This window comes from Siphateles boraxobius, unplaced genomic scaffold (genome assembly GCF_051911475.1).
Source record: "Siphateles boraxobius isolate OS27281-9 unplaced genomic scaffold, OSU_SipBor_1 13, whole genome shotgun sequence".
NCBI lineage: Eukaryota > Metazoa > Chordata > Actinopteri > Cypriniformes > Leuciscidae > Siphateles > Siphateles boraxobius.
In genome coordinates this window covers 19,620,392-19,638,033 of record NW_027508733.1, presented here as the reverse complement: position 1 = coordinate 19,638,033, position 17,642 = coordinate 19,620,392, and the positions used below count along the sequence as shown (strand labels likewise).

General features: G+C 40.1%; 2 protein-coding genes across 5 annotated transcripts in view; both read right to left on the bottom strand.

The window, feature by feature from the left end:
• Positions 1-17,642, bottom strand: part of rabgap1l (RAB GTPase activating protein 1-like) — an 82,109-nt gene that overhangs the window by 35,044 nt on the left and 29,423 nt on the right. The window lies entirely within an intron of this gene.
• On the bottom strand, positions 12,851-16,237 carry gpr52 (G protein-coupled receptor 52). Its single transcript, XM_077226345.1, has 2 exons — positions 16,177-16,237; positions 12,851-16,089 (listed from the first exon to the last, which is right to left on the bottom strand). The coding sequence occupies exon 2, from the start codon at positions 15,620-15,622 to the stop codon at positions 14,510-14,512; it is 1,113 nt and encodes a 370-aa protein (XP_077082460.1). The 5' UTR covers positions 15,623-16,089; positions 16,177-16,237; the 3' UTR covers positions 12,851-14,509.

Below are 17,642 nucleotides of genomic sequence, written 5' to 3'. Positions count from 1 at the left end.
AACAGAGCGAGTCGCTCTGAAATCCAAAATGACAGCAAACAACATTAGTGCAAGCTGGACTGAGAGATGCAGCATGACAAGCTGGTGTGGAGGCACAGTGAGTGAGACAGGCGCGCTGTCTCCGAGAAGCTGCCGTCAGGCTCGCTCAGTCACTCTAGAACTTTCCGTGGTGGGCACACAGTGCGAAAGAGCCTCTGAAGTTTGTGCCGGGCCTCCCACTGGGTTCTAAGCCAGTCAGCGCCGATCTTGTGCGGGTCTGACAACAAAGCGGCTGTCACCAGAGCCCCACCCGGGGCGAGCTGACCTATTTCTCAGATGTGACACCAGGAGAAGAGAGTACACAAGTGGCGTGATGCACTATCAAAAGCCGAATCTGCTCCAAGTGGAGCTGTAGATGTTACTACGGGGATCCGAATCTGCTCCGTCAACTCAAGATGCTGTAATATGCAACATTATAGGTCAAGCCGGGGTCTGTGGAAAACGATTACAAGATCTCATGCTGTTCAGCTACGGAAGATGAAATAAAGATGATGACCGCTGTTGTTGTGCTGAATAGAACATGAAATAACCTACATAGCAACATGGACAGGAAACTGAAGTCTTAAATGCCAATAATACCACAATTTTGTTCACTTATAATTGCACAGATATTAAAAAAGTTCTACAAATTATTTCATGTTATGGCTGATAATTGATAACTTATTATATTAAAATTCAATACTATATTGAGTCAATATTTTTTACATTTTTTTTAATGTAAAAAAATATCTAAAAAATGTAATATACTGTAGATTTTTTTAAATTAAATGCTAAAATCTACAATCAACTGTTTTAAACGCTACAAATAAAATTTGGCATCATAACATGTGGATGTACAGTATAAAACATTTTAATTGATTTCAAGACAGTGAAAGTCTGTGAGAAATGATTCTGAGTTGAATTTATATTACAAAATCATAAATTCATTTCACGTTCTGTATGAAAAACTGATGATTATGAAATAGGGGTGCACCCATATTAAAACTCTACCCGACACCGATGTTATGGCTAATAAACCGATAAATGGTCGATACTAAAATTCTATTCTGTAAAATTAACAACAACAAAAAACACTAAAGAAAGGTAAATTGAATTCAAGCATCACAACATTATAATGTACAGTATATAAAATAATACATTTCCTAAAAATAACTTCTATCGGCCAATAACCGGTAGGATACAGATATATGCCATATACCGTCTTACAATGTCAGCCAAGATGACTCCTTTTTACAGCTTAGTTTCTATAAATGTTTTAGGGGGACATAAAAAGCAGCTATGCGAAGAGAACGTTATATGTCTACAAAGAGAGAATCCTCTTTTGTATGATAAAGTAAATCCTCTGACCCCTTTAACCTTCCTGCAATGAACCTCGGAGTGCAGGAGGTTAAAATTAGGGAAGGAAAAGGCGAGGCAGAAAAATCGCAGGTGATTGACAGTAGGAATATTACCTCCTCTATTCCTTCCCTGGCTGGAATCGGCACAGTTCAAAGGGGGCCGTAATTGAAATTGACAAACTGCAGCATTAGCCTGATCACAGCAGCCAACCTTGCAGCAGCAAAATAAAAGGTGCCTGAGAGGAGGAAGAGAAAGAGAGAAAAGAGAGCGAGGAAGGAGGGCTGAAGTCTTCTCTATGCTTCGCAAGCACCAAGACAGATTAATCTTGTTCATGCATAATGCATGCCAGCGCGATGTGTGATCGTATTGACGGCCGGTTATTAACCGTGTCACAGTGCGAAAACATACCCGAATCAACAGACCTCACATGCATATACAATCCACGGCTAAACTACTGCAAAAGACCGAAGACTTTGTGCAAAAGGCGATAAAAAAAAAAAAAACTGTAATCATGGAAAACTCGGGACTGACAGAGATTACAGCTCGAGGCGTATGCTAACTTGAGTTTAAAACTGCAGTGTATACTTGAGGATGCAAATCCCTTCCATCTAAATGTAAACATTTTCTGGATTACGAGTTTCACAACTTCCATCAAATGTTGAGACCGTGTCACCAAGTTCATTAAAAACCAGAGAGCTCCGTTCTGTCATGGCTCTTCGAGGATTTTTCGGTCTCCCGAGGGCCTGCAACATCTGTTCCTCAGGACAGACTGTTAACTCGTCTGTCAGCGTGTCGTCACTGCTCTTTTAATTGCCAGTGCTGTGTTGAATGCTAATTCATTGGGCAAGCTAATGATCTAATTCGAAAGAACACTTGCGATATCTACCGATACATCGACTACAATTGTCACAAAACCAAAATCTTTCATATCGATACCAGTGAGATTTTAAGATTATAGATACTAATTGAAATATCACAGCAAAAACTAGCATCTTATTAAAGACATTATTAAATACTTTATTGAATATAAAAACAAATATTTAAAATTTGAATTAAGACAATGACATGTAGTGTTCAAGTGATTCTCAATTAATTAAATCAAAGTAATTATTTAATAAATTAAGGGATACACTGAAATTTGGACCAATACCGATAACAGATATTTAACCCATAACTGTTATATTGGTTGATATTAGACAATAATTTACAATATATATTTCTTAAAAGACCAAAATCGATAACATTATAAAGTCATTTATCGGTTGATACCGATATGACAACAGATATAGAGCATTTTTAAATAAAGGGTGACAAAATAAAATGAAAAAATTAAGATCTCTTTTCTTGGCAATACTATTGTTTGATTAATTTCACCAAAAATAAATACACCGTGGGCTGCCTAATGCACAGAATGCTTGTTTGCATTTACTCAACGGCGTAGTGATACTCTGCTGTTACCGATACTGCAGAAAAAGGTTACTGCTTTTTTATTTTAGTATGGACTTAATATTTTCAACATCTCTAACGGCCTCCATGCAGGTTTTCGGTTGTGGAGGCTCGCTGAATGGTGGCTATATTTGTCTTTTCACCTGGGGACAGCGGATGTTCTTTACCTATCCATTTGTGATGTGAGTGCCTAGATGGAAGGTGCCCTTTATGCCTTGGGCCAGTTTCCTCTTTAGAAAACTTAGACTTCACTATTATGGAAGAAAAAGGCCACACAGTTCACAGACCAGTAAAAAAGGGGGCGACGGCAACTAACGCATGACCCTTCAAGACATCCCAAAGCAATCTAAGAAACTGAAGTAGGTGGATGCAGGCAGCACTTCACACATGGGAAATGCAGCGAACATGTAGTGGATGTGAAACTAACCCAGATGACCTTTGAGAAACCGACAACTTGAGAGGACACACTTAGATACAGGATGTGTCCCAAACGGCATGTTTGATGTGTACTTGTGGTCTTCCGATGGCCATGTGTTCCATTTGACACTTAGGGTTTCATAAGGATGCTATGGACCGTCAATGAACACCAAATAAGGACCGCAAGGGCTGAGGGTGACATTTGGGACAGGACCTCAGGAGTACAGGGTCCAGACACCAGGGAATTTAGAGAACCGCAAGAAACCGATCTAAAGCAGCATCTCAACTTCTCAAGATGGCATATGGACATAATAAGCAGAGAAATTTCTATTTTAATGGCTATTATTTTTCAGCCTAAAAAAAGGATCCTCTCAAAAGTCTTCCTGAATTAAGTTGCCATAGCTACAAGACTTGAAGTCTTGGGAGATTCAAGGGGGAAAAAACCTTGAGAGCTAGTGACAGGAACTCTCGTCTTGTCGATACTTCATTCAAATGAACAACTAATCCTACGTTTACACAAAGAAGCAAACGTAGAATCTGTTTCCATGGGGAAAGTACAGACCCAAAAGATTCACCTCAGGTCAAGTAGATTAAACTATGACAGATCTGGCTGAACCCACAGAGATGATTGGAAATAGGAGCGTCGTCTCAAAGGGGAATAGGGCTTTTCATACAGTCGGTGATGAATTAAAGGGCTGTGAGTGGAGCCTGGCTGATAAGGGAACAGTGGTGTCGAAGCGATCCTTCATTGTTCTTGGTGACCTGCTTTTCCCTCACAAGGTGTCAAGTCCACGATTTGACTCAATCGGTCTCGCTCCTTCAGCCCAAACCTGCGTGACAAAGGGGCAACCTTTAGGGAAAAGGCACAACGACAATCTTTATTTCTCTCCACACGACCAATTTCACTCACTCCTCGCACGGTTCGGACAAGTAACCTTCTGGCTACCAGTACTAAGGCTTATAGGGATAGTTCAGCCCTTGAAAATTAGAAATGTCGATGTTCCAAACCTGTATGACTTACTTTCTTCAGTGAAACATAGGTATTTTAAAGAATGTTTTAACTGTTTTTATCCAACATTGTTAGGAACCCATAGACTTTCATTGTATGGGGAAAAAAAAGACGAAAATTTTGCATCATGGTAATAAGAGATTTGAATTAAAACATACTATTGATTAAAATATGACGGGGGGAAAAACACCGCAACTGGCGCAAAATAGCAATGTTTTCAAATAATCCGATCATAGGCAATAATCTTGGAGGTTGACCCACTTGATAAACCAAAGCAATTTGCTAGCAGGTTAATTAACTCATCCAAACGCATCCAATACAGATATAAGATCAATCTGATACATGCACAAAATAAATGTTATATTAAATACTAAAATGTTAATTTGATCACTAACATTATTTTTGTCAATGTCAATCTGACTAAAATTATACAGGTAATTTAATTTAAAGATTAATTTTAGTTGAGAGAAATAAAATTTAAGTTTTTTATAACATAAATACGTTTATGCGTGGGCGTGTGTGTGTGTGTGTGTGTGTGTATGATCTGATAATTATGGTATGACAAAATAGTGTAAATATAAAAAAGGTGACCTTTTTTTTTTGGAAAAAAACCACAAGACGACCAGTAATATGTAAACCAATGCAAAGGCCAATTTTTATATGAGCTTGCAGACGCACATAGCTACACTGCAATGGCAGGTTGGATGAGCGGCAAAAAATGCTTGGAAAGTGAAGGCATTTGTAAATGGCTTGGCATGCAGTGAAGTCTGTTCAGAGGCAGCCTGCCAGAGCAGGAGACGAGTCCAGAGAGAAAGGTGGAGAACGAGAGATAAAGAGCAAAGGTTTGCGCAAATGAGAGAAAATTCAAGGGGATAAAGGGGGGGGGGAACCAGGTCGGGGCCTCGTCTGGTTTGTCTGCAGGAGACCTGCAGAGAGCGAATGCTGTCTCATTACCATCAGAGTCATTAGCTTCGGTCTGATCTCTCCTCAACACGCCAGCACAGCAACCCCCGAGAGAACATGTGAAAACACGCTCTCCAAAAGTGACACTTGTTCTGTCATTAAGTCATGAAGATCTCAAGAGTGCTAGAACAATTCCTCTGGGACACACTGTACACTCTCTCTCTGTCCTTCTCACTCCTCCCCTTGTGTGTTTTCATAACCCGTTTGTTCACCCGCTAATGACATTAGCTGCCATTTCAGGCTCAGGCACATGATCCCTTGGTGGTTTTGCATGGAAAACAATAGGGAGAGATGTGGTGCTAAGGGACGGAAACGGGCCTGTGGATTCACGTCGTCTCGCTCTCGATGATTTTAATTAATTTCTCATGATCAAAAGTGAAATATCGATGGGGTAAAAATTTCCTTGTGGTTTCCATGACAATGTAAGACGACTGTGTTCTCCCCTCCACACAGGATTTATTTGAAGAATTTGCAACCCGGAATTATTAATATTCAAATATATCCAAAAATAGACTGGCACAGAACTAGAGTTTTGATATTCAAGCGCCAGGATTCTGCAAGCGCACTCCAACCAATCCATTCAACGGAGTAGCGGAAACAGTTTTCGTTTTAGGCTTAGCTCACACATGGGTCATACTAAAAATGTATTTTAACAACATATTTGTTTATATATTTACTTTGAAAAATGTATTTAAATATATAAACTGCATTTGTGTAGTTAAAAAATAATCTTAGTCTAATATGAGTAACAATTGAAATATATTAGAAATATTATAAATTCATTTGAATTAAAAAATGCAATTTATACATAAAATGAATTGAATCAGTCTATAATGATTGGGGCTGCAACTTGAAACTTAAAATGTAACCAATACATTCTTTCTGGGAAAAGAAAGCATCACTAAAACTGAGAAAACATGTAAACACTTGATCGGATTGAAAACCGAAATTGAAAGGATTGCGCATGTGCAATGATGTTGAAATAGCATAATGACGTACGATGCACGGAACGAGCTGTTATTCCTGTTGAATAAAGGGTCATCTAAATGAGTGTCCCGTTATTCCAAAATTCTCATTTCATTCAGTGTCTGTGAAGTGGAGCAGGAAAACGTCCCACCAGTCCTCGTTTCAGACTCTCATCCACAGACGACTGGTTTTGGGCCCAGGGTTTTACTGCGTGATAAATATAAGCAGCACGACAAAACGGTTTATATCCTCATTGTCTCCAAATCATGACCAGAGACGGATAAATATTAAGTCTGCTGTTTAAAACAAACAAAGAACCAATAGAGAACAGTTATGCACGAACAGCGGCAGTATATTCGTGTAGTGTGCGCATGTCAAAAAATCAATTCCGATTTGAAGCTTGTGACATATAAACGCGCACATCAACCCGATTACTTTACTTAACGTTCATGTAAACACCTTGTTCGGATTCATCAATCAGATTGATTTCATTCCGATTGAACCAAAACGTGTCCATGTAAGCGTAGCTAGTGTTTACAGGAATACTGGGCAAGACAGGCATTTTGAGATAACGGTGTGTCTATTTGAACGTTCGTGTGCAATAAGCCCTAAGTGAACTGAATTCAGGATCTGAGAGGAGGCTTTCTGTGCATGAGCTTGGGGGTGTGTCAGCGCGAGAACCGCAATAAGTTGTTGCCCGCAGTTTTTTTTATATATATATATATACACAATATAGAACAATAATAGCAATCACATCATTGATTCACAAGTGTGCAGCACAGAATCTCCTTGCCTAAAATAGATGCTCTTCCATTACCCTCCAACTCCACCACCTCCTTTTTTCCTCTCCCTTATCGTTCACGGGAACATCTGGAGCTCTCTTGCCTCCACTGTGGCACCAGATGCCGTAATAGTCAAGCAACAACCACCTAAAAGTCCCATATCCAAAGAGATGGGACAGGAAAGGGCGCTGCACGTGAGAACATAATGTCTAGGCACTCATTTTCAGTTATAATTAATCCACGTCTCAAAGCAAGTCCAGAGCAGGAGGGGGTCCATCGATGTTCCCTAGGGAAGGCTGCTTAGCCGCATAGGTGGCCGCAGTGGTGCAGCCAAATGAAGTCTGGTGATACTCCAAGAACGCTGCTGGAGACGGAACGGATGTCTCATGGTATTTCATTTAGAGCGAGATATCTGAAATCCCTTGGAAAGCAATGTGGTTTAGCATCCCAGCAGAGGTGGAGCCTCACCTGAGAGAATGGAAGAAGTAAGTGTGAAGATATGCCAAGTTTGCATGCTGGGGATGGCAGGTCTGCATGAGCTGCCAGGACTCAACAGCTGGGTTCACTCCTGCGGGAGCTGCAATGGCACTGGCATCAAGCCAGTGGGTATGAGCTAAATATATATTAGCCCTATAAACCAGGGCTCGACAATAATTTTTTCTGCTAGTTCAGATTTTTATTTGGCCTGCCTTTTTTTTTTTTTACCAGAAGAGTAAGATAATTATTATTAATTTAGCAATACATTTTCATACTTACTAACATCTACATTAGCCAGCTAGATAGTATTATCTTGGTGATAATTTGGCATAAAAAAAAAATCAACATATATTTTTTTTTCCCTTACCTAAATAATATTCTAATATTTTCCATCCTTATTGTTAAGTCCTGTTAACACAAAAATGTGACCAAACAGAGATCACTGGGGACGCTGATTTGTGATTGTGTCCAAAATCATATCATTAAAAAAATCAGCGGTGGTTAATGAGTGGATACATGATTGGGTGACTTACAATAAATTGCCAATTCCATTTTATCAAACGCAATGAAAATATCCTTATCTGACTTACCAAAATTCAGAATGCATGTAGATGAAGAATACTATTATTATGTTCTTCAACCAATAAGATCCCATTCATCTCATTTATTTAAAGTTTATTAAAAACGCTTTATATCTTTGGTCATCGCCCAAATAAAAAAGGTCAAAAATGGACTTTTGCTCTTCCAATTCTGTAACCTTTACCAAGTTTTCAATCTGTGATGAATGCATTGAAAATGTTGGATAGCTGCTACAAAATGTATACTTATCAAGATTATACTTACTGATGGAAAACCATCTCAGCTTTGAAAACCATGGTCATGATCCACCCCCCAAAAAAAGGCTTATCCCCAACTTCCCAAAATTCCTCAGCTCCAGCATGTACAAAAGGACAGATGGCAGTATTCTCGGATGGGCATGCGACCAGCCTAATAGTGAGGAGTGGACAGCTGTCCGTGAATGTTAGTATCAACAGACCGCGGGCCATTCAGCTGCTCATGAGTGGGTCACGGCCGGCAGTACAGAGTCAGAGAATCCTCAGACCTCACGGCTATATCGCTAATCGTCTGCTAAGTGTGGGATCTTTGCGCTCATGTGCTGTATTGCATAATACATCAAAAACCATTAGGCAGCTTCATTACAGTTGTACAGATTAATCTGGATAGGGTTAACGAAGGGAAGAGATTTTCTTAGGTTAATGCAACTGGGAACAGAATCGAGAGCAAACTAATATGTGAGGACCGGGGATAGCTATAACACTGTCAGTTTAAGGGATAGTTCACCCAAAAGTGAAAATTCAATAATTACTCACCCTCATGTTGTTTCGCCTACTTTTTTTTTTAATACTATGTATTCGGACATACTAGTCTTTTGCTGTACTGTATTTCGCATACGATATAGTAGGGAAGTATTCGATTTTCCATGCAGTGCAAGACTACATTAAACAAAGTTCCTTTCCCAAAAGCACAATGACAAACTTTCATAGACTGTCCCTTGTGGGTTACAACCCACAACCTTTCAGTTACTACTACAGATCTAACCACTAACCTATACCACCCACAGATAACAACGTGAAGAGTGCCTGGGTGGGTTTGGTATCCTTTTAAACACTCACTTTACACCACAAGTACCAATATCCCACTTAGAGCATGTGAAGAGAGAGAATCCCTATTAAACAGCCATTAGGTCCAGAGACAATGGTGATTAGCATTGTGCCCAATGAGGATGCGCGAGTGCTTCACCTTTGATTAGCGACAGAAAGGACCAGGTGTTCCTCCCGCTCACCGTCGTGCAACTCGGATCCTTTTGATGGAGGAGAATGCCTCTTGAAGCTGTGTGGCAGCACAGATTAATATTAAAAGGAATTCATAATATGGCACGCAAAGGATTTTCATAAATATTCACAGGCCTGGACGGTAAGCTCCACTCAGTTGTGTCCATGAATATGGATGAAAGACTGGCAGGGTGAACAAATGTCTTCAAGTATATGAGAAAAGAAGCAACATCAAGAGAAAATCACGAAACTGTTCACTCTTACAGGCAAATGCTATTTAACATAAGACTCCACAGCAAACAAGTGTGATAGACGTGATTTTGAACAACAGTAACTGCATATTTAATATGTACATTACATTATATTATATTGCCAGTAGTCTCGCAGAAAATACGTAGTTCCCCTTTAAACGGTACGGCGGTATCACAAAAGTTCTAAATCGGTAAAACGGTACCACAAAAGGTCTAAATCAGAGAAGACAAATAAGAAACACCATGCCAGGTGGCAATTTAAATGTATGCAGGAAGTTTTTATTTTTTTATTAAGAATTTTAAAAAGTATCATATGATAAATACTAGTAGCCTATTATAAATAAAATACACATACAATTTAATTATAATAAATGTAGGCAAGAATAAAAGTAAAACATTTAAAATTCTTTAAAATTTGTATTCTTTCAAAAAATAATGCAAATTGATTACTTTAATAAACGCATAGACTATCGATTAACAACTTAACTGAACAAGAGCCTGAAAATCATTCTGTATTTTACATGGATTGGACCACACAGTTTTGTGATAAATAAGAAACATCACCTAGGCATTAATTAGTCATTTAACATGCTTTATTCTCAACACAAACATTGTGTGTGTGTGTGTGTGTGTGTGTGTGTGTGTGTGTGTGTGTGTGTGTGTGTGTGTGTGTGTGTGTGTGTGTGTGTGTGTGTGTGCACGTTCTTGGATGTCCTGTTGCAGTGTAAAGTTAAACAAAAACCCATTAAGTATCTAAATTACAGAGAGTTTCATGGAGCTACAGTGTGGTGTTAGTTAACATTCTCACATTTTAATGTTTACCACGGCACGGCTTTTTTGGAAAAAGATATTGTGCCTTTAGTCTATAAAACAACAGATAAAGTACTATTTATCTATTTTATATTTATGTGGTCGTGTGCGCTGCCGCGGAATAACACTGACAAGTCATCTCTATACAGTCTGCCGAAGTTAAATTAGATAATCTAACGTTACTGGCTTGATCAGTCACACATGAAAGTAATCAGACTAACATAGTGCGATATTTCAACATATCCAGGGGGACCAATCATATTCCAGGGGGGCCAGTGCCACCCGTGCGCCCCTTCTAGACACGCCCCTGGGTACAAGCATTTATCCCGACAAGTACAGTACGAACTTAATGGTTCGGTGCATGCAGTCGCACAACAAATACATTCAGTCACAGGCGAGCCACAGTCCAATCCAGAGGGGGGAGCGAGCCGTAATGTAATGCTGTTTGCTACCAGTAAAAAGCAAAGTAGAAGAAAAGACGATTGATCGATCGATAGATATGTACATCTATCAACCAGTGTTTCAACTGCAGAAAGATATCAATAAAACAGCTTGAGAATAATATCTCACATAGCATTACATCTACCTCAGGCATTTATTGTCAACAGCAGGTTGGTACGCTAGAGAAATGAAGCATTTCGTATAAGCACTATATTAGCCTATTCATCATATTTACTTAACCTGTAATATATATATATATATTTGTTTTGATATAAAGTTTGTCGATAGATAAAAGTAACACGATAGATTAACACAAAAGGAACATTGTATAGCATTTTGTAAATATGTGCTTAACACTTTTGCACATCATGGATAGTATAAAGCCTGTTTTGCTTTTAGCACCTAACCTCAAATCTTCTTCTAAATGTACAATAAAAAAGGTCAGGGGCATGACAGAAGCATGACCGGAGTGCAGTCTAAAAATACATTACAGGGACCAGCACTGTTATCCTCAGCTCAACCTGCACCAGCATCTCGCTGACATTAGGCTTTCTTGTGTAGGCTGCATCAGCAAGAGTCTCGAAAAGAGGAGAGCCATAATGAGACCCTGAAACATGAAGAACCATACAACACCAAACCAACTTGTGGTCCTCCCTCATTTCAAATAGGTGTACAAATTGAACTGGTATAAAAGTACACATTATTTCTAGGGCTGCATAAATATCCAATTATTTGCATCTTCATTTGAACAATCTCAATATTGATTCTTAAATTTGAACAATTACATCTTTTCTCAATGGAGGAGTTTTCTGCATCAATGAGATAAACTGAATACAAGATAAAAAGTGTGTGTACAAAAAAATATTGCCAAACGGTGTCCTTCTCGCAGGCAATTCTCGTCCAATTCAAATGAACATACAACTCATTCAGGTTAGTCCAATTAACAAACAGTTGACTCCATTGAGCCAAAATATATATCAATTACAGCATTAGCTGCAAGGAAATGTATTTTACCATAAATGTGCTAGAATTAAACACATTTCAAAACAACTGTTGTGTAAGCTGACAGCAAAGAATGGAAACCACAGTCTATATAACAGCTATTTTGTGTCAGGCCAAAAATAAAGCTACGAAAAGACCTGAATCAACCTGTACTAATACATTTGCCAAAAAAACAAGCCTTTTTTTGTCAGCGTCTGTGACGAGGCATACATTACCTTCAATGTCGGCAAAGGCCAGTGCCCCGGAGCAGCTGTGCCGGCCAAACATCAATTCACACGGCCATTAAGATGCGCTAGGCTCTCAAATCTCCCACAGCAAGACTGACACTGCTTTTAAAAATGAGACCTTAGCCTGGTATCCACAGATATGAAATGGTCATTCAGATCAAACAGGAAAAGGTATTTGGGTGGAGTAAAGATAAAGATACAAGAAGGATGTTGTAAGCATTTTAAGGTCACATAACAAGTGTAAGCAAGCGTAATGAGACGTACTGTTAGTGACCGCTGAGCACTCATGTTTTATTCATGCTGGTGCCAAGGTCCAAAGCCTCCCATGATCATGGAAACATTTGATGTGCTCATTAGATTTCAAAAAGGTCACTTCATTTTCCCCCCTCGCTCTAACTGCACATGTGTAATTTCCCTTCTGAAGGGAGCTGTAACCTTTTTAGAGGCAGCCGCCGAGGGCCAACCCTGCTGCGTGTGCAGTCTGGGGCCGCTGCGCTGGGATCGGTTTGCCCTGAAGCCTTAGAGGACATGGGCAACTTAAACTCTGACCAGCCTCTATGGACAGCTCTGGAAACATTACACAGTGGGTCACATACGTTGAGATGTAGAAGGAATCAGGATCTTTACTATGCTGAAATCAAGAAAGTTGTGCATTAGAGAGAAATGAGAAAGAGAATGAGAATGAGAAGTGATAAAATTTCAATTTATTGACGTGAAATCCAATTAACTACAGCCAAAAGATGCAGTCATCGCAAATCAGTGTTCACCGTTCAAGTTTATTGTACTGGCAGCGACAGCAAAACTAAAGTGCCTCACAAAAAAAGAAATCTCTGAACTAAAAAAATATATATATATATTGTATTTTTATTATTTTGTTTCATAATCAGAAAACAATTGGACAGAGACATCATAGGTTCATAATCGAAAATAAATACAGGAATATACTGCTAGTTCATCAGTTTCACATCCATTGGATGTTGAAAAATAAATAAATAGTCAATTTACTCTAAGTTTTTAATTAAAAAATAACACCCTCACCATTTAATTTCTATTCTTATTATATTTTTATTTTCTTCATTTCATCTACTGCACATCAACTAGCCTAGTTTTATTGGGGTTTTTTAGAGCTGGGAAGTTTAGCAAGTACAGGGCTGTAACATCAACCAGCAAATAAATGTTTACAGGCATAAACAAACTGAAATATGCACACAAAAAAAGCAGGAGCAGTTTTTTTTAATTAAACCACCATTATTCATTGCAGAAACCAATATGACAGTAAGTATTATGCTTCAGAGACAGCCACATAACTGCGGGGGAAAAAATTGGACTGTATAAAATAATCTTACAACAGAATAATGTAAAAACAAAACTACACAATTTGTCTATGCATGTTTTTTCTGCAGATCACATGCCAAAAATAGGTGTAAAATGTAAGTTTATTTGAATATGAAAAAAAATTATATTCTCCCATCACCCATTTGAAACTATGGCAGAATCTATTAGAAACAGATAAAACTCCAAGAACGTAATTAAAAATATTGACTGAAAAATGAATCAATAGAGTTAAGACAAAGAAAATATGTTTTGGACATTCATACATTAAAGTGAGTGGGGGAAAAAAAACTCTGCTCAAGGTAATGTGAACGTCAAGTTAAGTTAAAGCTGATCTGGCAAAAAAATAAATTAAAAAATAAAACATGCTGAGTTGCATGTTTCTCAAAGGGTCACTGCAGGCAAATAGGTCTAATTACAAACAGCTAAGGCTTTACACCACTGGGGATCTAAACTACAGTCCACAACTATTCCAGGCATTTGTTGATATTGTGCGCATGTGGTATTTCAAGATTTTCCTACAAAAAGATCAGATCTAGAAAGAAGAGTTTGAAAAAATAAAGACAGACCAAGCTGTTTGTCATTTGCTACATCGCTTTTGACATGATTTGCCTGTGTTTATTTTAGATTCAAGACACACTGTACCATAAAAGCCACTAGGAGAAGACCTTTGCTAAAATTAACTAGTTAACAAGGTCTTTAAGCTCTCATTCTTTTGAAAAGCAACTGTTTTTATAGTTACAGCTGCTACACAAAACTCAACAAATATCAAAACAACCAAACCAGCAACATGGGTAATGTGCCTAAAAAGTGTGCTCGATATTTAGAAAGAGCTAACACAAGCAAGAGCTTTGAACCCACCCCCTGGCTTTGTCTTGTTAATATTTTGCTCCCAAACGCTCTAAACTGCATATCTCTAAGTTGTCGAACAGACTGTGGCCCGTGACCATTCAGTGGTATTTACAGGACCAAGGCAGGTGTCATCTTAATATTTACAAGAAACGTAGATCACATGACTACTAAACAACTTCATCCTCACTGTGGATAGTTTCTTCAATCTCTGTATAAGAACCTACCAAGTTTCAATACAAGTTATAATTACATTAAAATCTGGGCCAAATCATTTGCAACAACATTTAGCAGCTTCAGACTGATCCAAGAAACCCTCTGCAGATCTTCAGATGGAGCAGGAGTTGGCTCTCTTCCTCGGCTTTGGCTCGCTAAAGTCCTTGTCATCATGAGTGCAGGGGCTGAAAGAGCAGGAGGAGCAGAGCGTCTGCGAGAGTCTACGCATCCCCAGCCGGAATACACTGTTGGACAGGCTATAAATGACGCAGTTGCAGAAGCTGTTGCTAATTGCTAACCAGGTGGTCACAAAGGAAAGGGCAGGGCTGTCCAGCACATGGGAGCTCTCCAGAAGGAAATAGAAAATGTAGGGGAGCCACAACATGTAGAAGACACTGGTGATGCGAAAAAGCACCATAGCATACCGTCGGTCTGGCCCATGACCTGCTTGGTTGCCGCCCTCGGCAGTTTCCATCTCTTGACTGGGAAAGCGTGCTCGACGCTCGCTGATCTCTCGATTGTGCTGCTGGCAGATGCGGAAGATGTGGAAGTAGGTGAAACAGACTACTAGGGCTGCAGGGGCGTACAGCAGGCAAACAACAAAGCCAGTGAAGAGTGCAGATGTTGGCCAAGATTGGGCACACCATTCAAAGATATCCCCATGGTACCCCGGCTTACCCCAGCCAAAAAACGAAGGGAGAAACACCATGCAAGAGTAGATCCATATGAGTATGATGCAGCATCGAAGACGGCAGGGTGTTACCAGTTGGTTGTAGGAGAGGGGTTTGGTAATAGCCAGATAGCGGTCCATGCTAATGCAAGCCAAACAAGCCATTGAAACACTCTTGAGCACAGAGATGACGTAGCTGAACACCTGACAGGTGATTGGCTCTTGGATACCAGCTGGGTAATGGAGCAGCGAAAGGGTGGGAACCAGGCAACTTAGCCCCACCAACAGATCCGCATAGGCCATAGTCTGGATGAAGTAGCTTGTAGTGTAGTGGTGTAACAATGGGGCACAATGAAACACAAAGATCACAGTCAAATTCCCGGCGATGATAAGTACAGTCAGCAACACAATGACCGCAGTCTCTAAGACGCAAGCCTCCACAGCCTTATTCTGTGCCCAGCTTAGGGGGCAGGAGTGGTTTAGGGACACGCTAAATTGACTGCTAAGGCTGCCGTTCGCAGTGGGGACCGGTTCGATCAGCCCTGATCGGTTCATTGTCTTGGACCTTGTCCACTTGGATAAGGTTCCGTTGTCCTAAATGCAGTGCAGACGGCCTGCAAAGTGATCCTGTGTCTGTGCCTTCTCAGTAATCTCTTCCAGCAGAACTCAATCTTCTGTCTTTTCCCCTTTACCTCGATCTTTCACATGGCTGGATCTCAATGAAATGAGCATTGGCAAAAAATCAATATAGTCCGTAAGGAGAAGAAAAAAAGGTGCCCAGTGCTCCTCTGAAATCAGTCATGCTTGGGAGCAATTCAGTAATTGTCAGACAGAGATATTTCCTTCACAAACTAAGGCTGCTGGAAACAGGAACAATCACAAAAGGGTTGCATGTCTGTGCTGAAGGCCGGATGGCAAAATTGTCCACAGCATTGCAATGAAGTCAACCAATTCCTTAAGTTGTCCTCTTAAGGGAAAATGTGCAGGATTGTTGGATAAGGAAATGAAGATCAAACGGTTTCCTGTGACCGGTGAAGACAATATAAGGATTAAACATTTTATAAGATAAATGTAACAAAATAAATATCAAGAAAGTTCTTGGGTCATACCAATTTTGTGGGACTCAGGAGTAGGTATTTCAAGAATTGCAAATGTCTCAAAAAAATTCCCATCATACTAGCAGTTACAGAACAATAACATGCACCCTGTTTTGCTTCTGGAATAGGCACCTCTTGGCCACTGAATCGACCCTCTTTCTATAGTCCGAATGAAAACACAGACACTCTAGACAAACACAGGACAGCATATGAGAGTTGCACTGCACAGAGCGCTGCTCATAGCCTGCAGGAGTCTAAGTGAGGCAAAACGGAACTAATCAAAATTTCAAAATCAGGTTCTGGGGGGCCACAGCGAAGGCTTTGGTCTTCTTTGCTCCCAATCCAATTACTTTTCATGAACTTTACCATGCATATCAGATAAAAGCAGGGCACGTTAAAAAAAGGAGAGACCTGTGTTTTCCCAGAGAGGTATATAGCTGCTTACATGAAGATGTCTCCTCAGATAGCATCAGGACAGCATGCACTGGACATCCTGTCTGCATTCCACATGTTCTCAGTTTCCATCCACATTTCCATTCAAAGCTTTGCACATCACATGACATGCCAGTCTCTGCATCCGATTAGTTGTACATGCCCAGCTTTTTCCTTTCTGAGGTAGACCTCGTCGTCTCTTCGCCAACTTCGAACTTCACACATTCAACTTCACACATTCCGTAAGAAAGTCTCCTTTAAAATACTCAGTCCTTTGAAAAAAGTGGAAAATCTGCGTACTGCTCCTGTCCTTGTCAGCTCTCTACGACCTACGTGGCAAAGCAGGTTGACAGCAGTTCCCGCCAAGCGTATGGAGTGCAAAACGCACTTTGAAATAAATAATTAAAAATTGAGGCCAGTAAAAAGGTGAGAACAGCAAGAATTTTAACCAATCTATTCCAAACCGTGTGGCAAGGCAGAAATGAGCCGAAGAAAAGAGAGCAGCCCTTCACTGCTGGTGCTCAGAGATGCTGAGTGGCTCACAGTTTCCTCTCCCCCTTCGCAGTCTCGCTCTCTCTACCACTGTGCCTCTCGATCACATTCGCTCCCTCCCTCCTTTCCCCTCTCACCATCTCTCAAACTCTCCTCCCTCCCCTTTTGACAGCACCTGAGGTCTTCTTTCTCACACAACACCTCACAGCACACTGCTCTCTCTCTTTCCTTCTTTCCAATGTTCTCCCTCTTTTCTGATTATCCTCCTCTTCCTGCACACCCTGAAGAGGTTTCCCCATTCAAAAATAATCACAGACTTCCATGTCTCCCTTTTTATCTCCTACAGCTCCGTTTTATTATCCCTCGTTCTCATTTTCCTTCCTGCTTCAAGTCACTTACACAGACCAGTGCCCAAGCGCAGCAATGCCTGCCCCTTGGTTACAGTTGCCAGGCATTTCAGTTAGCCAGGACCCTCCCTCACAGCAGCTGACATGGTGCAACAAACAAATTAAGAGACTCTGAGAGGGGGGGATTTCATTCCCCTGGAAGGATAT